Consider the following 10,514-nt stretch of genomic DNA (forward strand, 5'->3'; position numbering starts at 1 on the left):
TAATCCGTGAGTTAATACAATTTATATTTGAAAAGTATGAATGGTTTTAAACTACGTGAACTTGAGGCATCTTGACCATTATTTTGTTTATTTTCTGTTCAAAACTGTGGCAATTTTCTACTAAAAGCTTTTCTTTTTGACATTTCATGTCGAGTAAACACTCTCAGAGTTGTTGATTTAAAAACAATTAAAATTTCGAGAGTAAGTTTATGAGGATAATAAACGAGTTACCAGTTATTATCAAATTTATGTCTCAAATGAAATAATTTTCATTTACTACGAGATTTAGCGAGTAATAAGTAAACATTATTTCACGAGGGACATACATTTGATAATAACTGGTACCGAGTGTATTATTCTGTTTATTACCCCAGCTATTTTTTTCTAAAAGCCTTTCCCAGTTTTCGTTATGCATACACGTACATATATATGTATATATGTAATCTATTAAACGATGTCAACCACTTTACACACCGCTCTGAGTATTGCAATAACTTTGTATTTTAATCACGTTCACAGATAATTGTCAAAAGCCAATGTTCTATATATTCTGTTAAAAAACGTGTTTGAATTGCATTAAGCTAACATTTTATTACAAGTTTAACACTGAAAACTGAAAGCCGTAAACGCAAACGAGTTATAAACTTCATTTTGCGTGTTTGCCAAATCGTGATGTTTAGTACCGACAAGGTCATTGGTTTATAGACGTCAACTCGTCCAGTACGTTACACCAATGCAGAATATTTCTCACTGAGAAAATATGATAAATATTTTCCCCGTTATGAGCGACTCGCGTGTGAATTGTACTGATTTTACGAGAAACTCCTGTCATACAATAATCCTGACACTCGTTTCGTAAAACCAGGACGACATACAAGCTCGTATAATAATCTATATTTATGTCATTGATAATAAATAGTAAATGTTGAGCTTTCAAAAAAAACGTTGAATATGCATGGTGTATTAATTCACATAAGTAGGTGTTAAGTTATGAATCCACTAAATATATATATTAAATTAAATTTAGAAAACACAAGGTGTGATAATTGTGAACTAAAGTGCTATCTTAATTTCACACATATGTGTCACATTATTAGAATACTAGCATGTAATAAATTATTAGGTTAGAAAACAATACACACGGGACATGAAATGTTTAATTTGACAGTGTTTAACCCATACTGTTTAGTCTTCTCTCAATTCACAGATGATCGTGCAGGGGAGGGTGGTGGAGACTAGCAAGAGAGCGAGATACTAGAGATAGAGACTAAGGGGGGGGGGGGGGAGAGAGAGAGAGAGAGAGAGAGAGAGAGAGAGAGAGAGAGAGAGAGAGAGAGAGCGAGATACTAGAGAGAGAGAGACTACGGGGAGAGAGCGAGAGAGCGAGAGAGAGAGAGAGAGAGAGAGAGAGAGAGAGAGGTACCTGTATTCCCCCATGATGAATTTTGTACGCCTTACCGAGGGATTCAAATCAGTTCAGGTAATTTTTTAAATACAAAGTATATATATATATATATATATATATATATATATATATATATATATATATATATATACACACACACACACACATTTATCACCATATATACACGTAGTACAATATCAATATATAAACTTTTTTTACAATAAACAAACAAACAAAAAGAAGAAGAAAGAAACGACAAAACTGGTGTTTTTTTTACAAGTAACAAAGTGTGTGTATATATATATATATATATATGGTGATAAATGCATTCAAAATCTGCCGTCGTAGTTACCATAATTTGCCATGTGAATTTTACTTGTAGAATGCAGAATATTGCATGTCAAGGTATGTAGTTTTCAAAATGTTGCGGAGAGAGAGAGAGCTTTTAGAGGGGTTCAGGGCAATAAAACAAATACGTTAAAATAGTCAGTAGTATATATATTTGGTTACTATAAACAAAATGTTTAGCCGTATAAGTTTACCATTTAATGACAGTTTATGTTAATGTAAATATTAACAAAACAACAGAAATGTGTATTGAATAGAACATTTTATTATAAGAAAACAACAAAATACATACACAATTATATTTAAGTACCGGTATTTGAATAACTAAAGCTTTTGTAAATACGATAAAATACGGACCAGCATATCTGTTACTACATGTAGTCAGTAGTATATATATTTGGTTACTATAAACAAGAATTTTAGCCGTATAAGTTTACCATTTAAAGACAGTTTATGTTAATGTAAATATTAACAAAACAACAGAAATGTATGTGTTGAATAGAACATTTTATTATAAGAAAACGACAAAATACATACACAATTATATTTAAGTACAGGTATTTGAATAACTAAAGCTTTTTTAAACATTTTTGTTTTAATATTGCAGCTGGATATCCTTTAGAGAATCCAGAAAATGGATGGAAGATTGGGTAAATGTAGGGTCAGGGGTAATCCAGTTATTAAAATAATACAATGTATTAAAAATCCACTTCAGAGTACCCATCCAAAACTGTAAAAACTTATATATCAGATATTTTAATTACATGCATTTTTAAAATTATTATTTCTTTTTTATTATTATTATTTTGCTGGTGATGCCTGGTCTTATGTAATTGTTTAATAAGGGTAGCCAGGGTTGAAAAGACCTTGCTGCATTGGTACGCTTTCTGTAAAAAACCAATCTATTGGGCCATAGATACACACTGTTTGCACTCTCCATGGTAACAGGGGCACGCCAACTATATCGACCACTCCTAAAACAAAAAATAAACATTACATGAATTTATAAAATGTAATTTATGTTAAATGTTATTCTTTTACGGCTCAACCCCCTCGGAGGACCCAAACCAGAGTTAGGCTCCACTGTTTACATTTGCCTGTCGCCCTACAACACGTATGTGCCCCCCCCCCCCCTCCCCCACACACACCCCCGTCAGTGGGCTATTTGTCGTTCCAGCCAGTGCGTCACAAAAGGCCGTGGTATGTGCTATCCTGTCCGTGGTGCGGTATATATAAAAGATCCCTTGCTACGTGTATGCCATTATGTCTTCATACAATACATAATTGTGTATTTGATTTAAATGAGTTTTGCAATTTATATATAATTAAAATAATTAAAAAAATATACAATTCATCTTAGTCGAAGTTTACTTTTCAATGCTTTATACCAATTAATGTAACTATATTTAAATTATTTTTAATGCCTTTGTTTAAAACATTTAGTACAACAAATTAGTTTATTAGTTGTGTTAACGTGGTCACAACAGAATTGTGGTATTTCAGTATAAAATGTTGTATTTGATTACATACATAATGTACTTCTAAGTGATAACACACTAGTCAACCTCAAAATGCATAGTGTGTGTGTGTGTGTGTGTGTGTGTGTGTGTGATATTATGTCCGTCCGTCTATGAAACCGTACCTAGCTGGAATCGGGCCAATTTCATTTGGTACATGGGCACGCTTCCACAGAAGTTATCCACGTCAGCACTTCCAGAATTTGTGATCTCGTCAACAGCTCTGTACTGTTTGGGTGCCTGGCACGTGTCAATCGTCGAACCCTGTTAAATCAAACAAACGTGTTACAAACACAAGTAAAGGAAAATAATATTTGTTAAACGACATCTCAGCACAATTTAAACTACTATATTGTTAAAGGTTTTGTGCCTAATGCTAGTATCAGACTATCAACTGTAAAGACGAAGTTGGCCAACTCGACAGTTACGTTGTAATTTCACCAACACCCAACTTATGAAGGTTCGCTCAGACTAATAACAACTAATCGGTCGTAGTAGTTATATACGACGAGAATCGAGTTGTGACGGTGCTCAGACTAGCAACTGGACAGTCGTAGAAGTCGTTAGATCAGTGAGTTGGCCACCTCCGTCGTGAGGATAAAAATTGTCCGTTTTTATTTCCAACTCTATCTAAGTAATTAAAAAATAGATATGACTTATGCTCCCACCCCCACCAGAGACTATGCCCCCTCCAGTAGAGATTGTGTGCCCCCTTCAAGATATCGTTGCTTCATGACTCGCCCCCCCCCCCCCCCCCCCCCCCGGAATTGTCTCTGGATAACGTTGACCTACCGCTCTGTTTGTCAAATCGCCGAGGGTTGTCTCGTAATTCTTGGATACCTGACCAATCATGCAAGCTGCTCCATTTTCTTCTCCAAATGGAATGTATTTAATTCCCAGAACACCCTGCGAAGATAAACTTACATGTATATTATGTTAGGGTTCAGACTTATAAATATACCCTTTTAACCAAAACATCATATTAGTCTGAGACTACATGGATAGTTCGTTTCATATAATAATGTTTTATATCTGCACATTGCATTATATATTTGTATCCATATCATGACTGGATATCCATTGGTCTTTGTCGTCTGTACTGATACCACTTTACTGGTAGCTTTCAGTCAGTCAAAAAAATCGCTTTACAACTTGAATCACACACACACACACACAAACACAACCAAACACACAACCAAACACGCACGCACGCACGCTGACAAAATAAATAAATTAATAAAAATTTAAATAATAATAAAGAAAATCGTATTTAATATTCATTTACAGTGCTGAACATTATTCATCCAATGAATTTTTTTTAGTGATATTAATTTTGTTGTTAAGCTCATATGATTGATTTGGGTTTGTGAATTAAATATTTTTATGTCTTTTAAATATACCCTGCTGCAATTATTTATGTTTATGATTTAAACGCTAGGGTATTTTGTCCACGTACTGTATTGAAATCATGGTAGCTCTGTGACCGGTAGATGCGGGCGTCCTTCAGCGCTGTTTCGACGGAATTCATCAAGATCTGCTTGGTTCCCACGATCTCAGCGTGTTCACTCACTGTAATCACCTGGCCATCCGACATCGTCAGTTTACGATTCCAAGCAGAGAATGGGCTCTGTTTAAAACAAGAATTCCGCGGAATTAAATGCTTGTTTTGTTTAATGACACAACTAGAACATTGATCGGCTATTGGATATCAAACATCAGAGGAAAAAAAGATAGAAAAACATGTTTTATTTAACGACGCACTCAACACATTTTATTTACGGTTATATGGCGTCAGACATATGGTTAAGAACCACACAGATATTGAGAGAGGAAACCCGCTGTCGCCACTTCATGGGCTACTCTTTCCGATTAGCAGCAAGGGATTTTTTATATGCACCATCCCACAGACTGGGTAGTTCATACCACGGCCTTTGATATACGAGTCGTGGTGCACTGGCTGGAACGAGAAATAGCCCAATGGGCCCACCGACGGGGGTCGATCCCACACCGACCGCGCATCGAGTGAACGCTGTACCACTGGGCTACGTCCAACCCCCTCATCAGAGGAAACCCGCTACATTTTCCCTAATTCAGCTAGGGATCTTTGATATGCACTTTCCCACAGACAGGAAAGCACATATCACTGCATTTGACCAATTGTGGTGTACTAGTTGGAACGAGAAAAAAAATCAATCAGTTGATAGGATCTACCGAGGTAGTTCGATCCTGTGACGCAAGCACCTCAAGTGAGCACTCAACCGACTAAGCTAAATGTCGCCCCCTTGTTTAAAACAAGAATTCCGCGGGATTAAATGTCTCGCTTTATAATAAACTTATTCGATTTCACTGACAGTTGCATCCATACATATAGGTGTTCATCTTAATGCATTTAAAATAATAATAATAATAATAATAATAATAATAATAATAATTAATTAACTGACTAATAATTAATTCATTGACTAGTAATTAATCAATTAATAATACAGGCTCGTGTGCAGGGGAGGGAGAGGCGGAGTATTCGGGGTCAACATCTTACCAGCTCAAGTGATTTTTTATTCAATATATTTCCCGGAGAAATAAAAGTTTGTTTTGTTTACCGAAACCACTAGAGCACATTGATTTATTAATCATCGGCTACTGGAAGGAAGGAAATGTTTTATTTAACGACGCACGCAACACATTTTATTTACGGTTATATGACGTCAGGCATATGGTTAAGGACCACACAGATATTGAGAGGAAACCCGCTGTCGCCACTTCATGGGCTACTCTTTTCGATTAGCAGCTAGGGATCTTTTATATGCACCATCTCATAGACAGGATAACACATACCACGGCCTTTGACATACCAGTCGTGGTGCACTGGCTGGAGCGAGAAATAGCCCATGGGTCCGGCTATTGGATGTCAAAGAAATAGCTCAATGGGCCCACCGACGGGGATCGATCCCAAACCGACCGCGTATCAGGTGAGCGCTTGCCCCCCCCCCCCTCCCCCTCCCCCTCCGGCGACTTCCCTATAACAGTCTACCCCTCCACCTCCGATGAAATCGTGCAAACGCGCTTAATAATAATAATAATAATAATAATCATCATTATTATTAATGTTGTTGGTGTCGTTATTATTTGTAATAAAAACAACAACCAACAACAACGAATTAATGTATACTCATAGAGTGTATATTTCACATTTTGTTTGTGTTAATGTTTGGAATATTTTACTGATCATTAAAACCTAAAACATATTTAATATTTACAGCCTACAATCGGAGTCATTATTATTATACTAGACGTAACTATTTTATTTTAGAAACACAACAAAACAAAAATTAATTAACAAATAAATAAATAAATAAACGATAATTTTAAAAAAGGCAAAAGAGAAACCTAATCTTAACATAAGAGAGCATCAAGTACCTTATCATTAAATAAAAATAAACTAAAGAATAAAAAAAGATATTAATTTTAAGCAAAAGGTGTGTTTGTTTTGGTTTAGCTCTTGAGGTACGTTAGTGTTGCGAACGCAGATAGATCAACGCCCTCCGTGAAGCTCCAACGTGAGTCGAACCCACCACGGAGGGCGCCGGAACCCACCACGCTAACCGCACGTCCATATCCCAGAACCGAATGAATATGTTCATTTTACGTATATAACCTACATATAAAACGTTGCATAACAAGTCGCGTGATTTTTTTAATAATTAAATTAAATGTTTACGATTACATTACGGAGAATTTATTGCAAAGAAGAATGTTATATTCCTGTTACTTTCGAATTTGTATTCAGAAACAGCATTTCTGGAGTTTAGATTGATAATAATAGGTCAAAGAAATTCGGGGTTTCCCCGTATTGCGTCAGCACTGGTTTTCTTGTTTGCCATAATTGCATGTATAATACTTGGAGATTACGACAGAGACCCAGTCAATAAAACAGGAACGCCAAACGTGGAAAACCCCACTTTCTGTTTATAATAGGGAGTGAAAACAAAAGCATTGATCAGAACTTGTAAATTATGTTCCCAAATTTACTGTATTACTACTCTGCATATATGCATCTGCCAGATTATAAGGTTACCATAAAAAAGATAGAATTTTGTGGAGAATTGTAAACTATGTATATAAACACCACGAATTCCTGTAAGAAAAGAAAAAAAATGTCTGTTTAACGACTTCAATTATTTGGTTTATTTCAACATTTGGTAGACAGTAAGAAAGAGTAGTAACACGATGCCGATATTTTATATGCATTTTTCCGCAGATAGGACAGTACATGCCACGGCCTTTGATGTACGTTGTATGGCACTGTTTTAGACATCTTTGCAAGGCATGGTACCATTCCGTATACTGAAATGTAGTGTACTATAGATACGCAATAGTACCTTGGCTTGCGAAGATGTGTTTAGGACGGACGAAACGTCGGATATAGACCAAGTGTTGAAATTAATAGCTATACTGAATGTTAGTAACAAAGCAGACGTGTTATAAAATGTTCTGAGGTGTCGGTAAACAAATATAACACACCATATTAAATGGGAGATAATCTTGTCGGCCACCAAGCAGGTGAAAACACAGCCAACTAAACATCGAGTAAAATACAGAAAAATCTCAATACTAAATAAATGGATAATAGTTATAATATAATCCGCCATCCGTCGAAAGTAATAAACCAGTTATACAAACAAACATAGGAAGAGAGAGAGAGAGAGAGAGAGAGAGAGAGAGAGAGAGAGAGAGAGAGAGAGAGAGAGAGAGAGAGAGAGAGAGAGAGAGAGGGGGGGGGGGAGGGGGAGAGAGAGAGAGAGAGAGAGAGAGAGAGAGAGAGAGAGAGAGAGAGAGAGAGAGAGAGAGAGAGAGAGAGAGAGAGAGAGAGAGAACGAAAGGGGAGACAAACAAAAATAGGTGGAGACCGACAAAAGAAGAGAGGGAGGGACAGAGAGAAAGGGGTAGAGGTGAAGACAGACAAAAGCAGAGAGATTGAAGGGGAGGGGGTCAGAGAAAGAAAGAAAGAAAGAAGTGTTTTATTTAACGACGCACTCAACACATTTTATTTACGGTTATATGGCGTCAGACATATGGTTCAGGACCACACATATTTTGAGAGGAAACCCGCTGTCGCCACTACATGGGCTACTCTTCCGATTGGCAGCAAGTGATCTTTTATTTGCGCTTCCCACAGGCAGGATAGCACAAACCATGGCCTTTGTTGAACCAGTTATGGATCACTGGTCGGTGCAAGTGGTTTACACCTACCCATTGAGCCTTGCGGAGCACTCGTTCAGGGTTTGGAGTCGGTATCTGGATTAAAAATCCCATGCCTCGACTGGGATCCGAACCCAGTACCTACCAGCCTGTAGACCGATGACCTGCCACGACGCCACCGAGGCCGGTAAGGGGGTCAGAGAGACAGACGAAGCTTATAAATATCCAACTATAAGGTACAAAAACATTACATACTGGGCACACATCTATTAAAGGTCGTGTTTAATGTAAAACAAATTGATGTAAATTCACTCTGACTGCAGCTGCTCCAAAATACGTTTTCACAGCCATTGCGTCATAATTATATAACTTTTACATTCAATATGTACTTTCTGCGACTTATTGTATCATTACGGAAATAGTTTTGAATTTTTTTTCAACGCGAGTTACTTTAAATGTGTTGCAGGTAGGATCCTTAATTTTAGTCCTAAAGTCAATAAACATTCTTCTCTACCAAATAATAATAATAATAATAATAATAATAATAATAATAATAAATAATAATAATAACAATAATAGCCTACCTCTGCGTTAAGTATGCCGAAACAGACTCCGAAGAAAACTACTGTTGTAGATAGAATGATCGCCATAATGAATCTTTGATGTCTTCTTCCAGTGAGTGAAAGGATGAATGTCTGCCGTCTTCTTCCAGTGAATGAACGAATTTGAAAACCGACCCACTTTATATATGTACCCTCTCACTGATTTCGTCTTCTGAATCAGCATTTTTTCTTACCTCCCACAGGGGGTGAATGACCTCAAACATCAAAAAAGAGTGGTCGTAACATATACATTAACCTTTTTCTTTGTCCATTGTGTTTTTTTTAATAATATAAATCAACACTTAAAAAACGAAATCAGCCAACCATATTGGAAATTATAATACTATACTAACCGAAAAAAGTTAAGTGTGCACCTTACTTAAATAAATATATAATTATTAACAGTTACCAGTTGCATTTCACAGTAGGCTTATTAAGTTTATGCTCCGAGTAAAATATTTAATTGCTACCTTTATTATAAATTTTATTTCGTTCACTTTTTAATTTGCCTTAACTGTTAAAAAAAAGAACCCAATGCTATATTTATGTATCTGTCATTCGTAAGGCCTAAAGCTCATGATAATTTAAAATTTACTTCATTGCGAACATATTTAGATAATAAGTAGTAATTCGTTCAAACGTATTGTATATATTCACTTGAAGCCCATGCCCCATTTGAGGTCGAAAATGTGCGGGTTTTTTTTTTGCAAACTCTATATAAATAAAAATTTTAAATATGGCGTGTCCCTCCACTAGACAGAGACACTGTACCTCGCCCACTAGCGATTGCGCCCCCCCCCCCCCCCCCCCCCCCCCCCCCCCCCCCCCCCCCCGATTTTCACGAACCTGTGCTTTCGGTCTCCGTCTATGTCTCTCTATTTGTGTATGTATGCCCACAAATGACTGTCAGGTCAGATGTTGGGAATTAACGTGCTTATATCAATTTAATGTTCAAGCACACTCGTTGCGAGCACGATTTCAGACTAGAGCCAGAAACTGTACTCGGAACGAAAGGGGTTCTCTCTCTGCAGTTTACTTCAGGTTAACTTTTGTTTATGAAATGGTTGCTTGTATCATAGAAACGTCTCATACTATAAAGTATTACGAAAATATCGGCCCGAACAACTACATTTTCTCAGGTTTTCATTAGAACCATCATCAAAATGAAAGAAAAAAAGAAATGTTTTATTTAACGACGCACTCAACACATTTTAGTTACGGTTATATGGCGTCAGACATATGGTTAAGGACCACATAGATTTTGAGAGGAAACCTGCTGTCGCCACTACATGGGCTACTCTTTCCGATTAGCAGCAAGGGATCTTTTATTTGCGCTTCCCACAGGCAGGATAGCACAAAGCATGGCCTTTGTTGAACCAGTTATGGATCACTGGTCGGTGCAAGTGGTTTACACCTACCCATTGAGCCTTGCGGAGCACTCAC

At 36.8% G+C, this 10,514-nt stretch overlaps 1 protein-coding gene across 1 annotated transcript; it reads right to left on the bottom strand.

The window, feature by feature from the left end:
• Positions 1-2,045: 2,045 nt before the first annotated feature.
• LOC121389871 lies at positions 2,046-9,826 on the bottom strand. Its single transcript, XM_041521533.1, has 5 exons — positions 9,054-9,826; positions 4,727-4,897; positions 4,063-4,176; positions 3,396-3,534; positions 2,046-2,727 (listed from the first exon to the last, which is right to left on the bottom strand). Exons 1-5 carry the CDS (start codon positions 9,117-9,119, stop codon positions 2,591-2,593), a joined length of 627 nt encoding a protein of 208 aa, XP_041377467.1. The 5' UTR covers positions 9,120-9,826; the 3' UTR covers positions 2,046-2,590.
• Between the last annotated feature and the right edge of the window lie 688 nt (positions 9,827-10,514).

The sequence above is a fragment of the Gigantopelta aegis genome, chromosome 3 (genome assembly GCF_016097555.1).
Source record: "Gigantopelta aegis isolate Gae_Host chromosome 3, Gae_host_genome, whole genome shotgun sequence".
Taxonomy (NCBI): domain Eukaryota; kingdom Metazoa; phylum Mollusca; class Gastropoda; order Neomphalida; family Peltospiridae; genus Gigantopelta; species Gigantopelta aegis.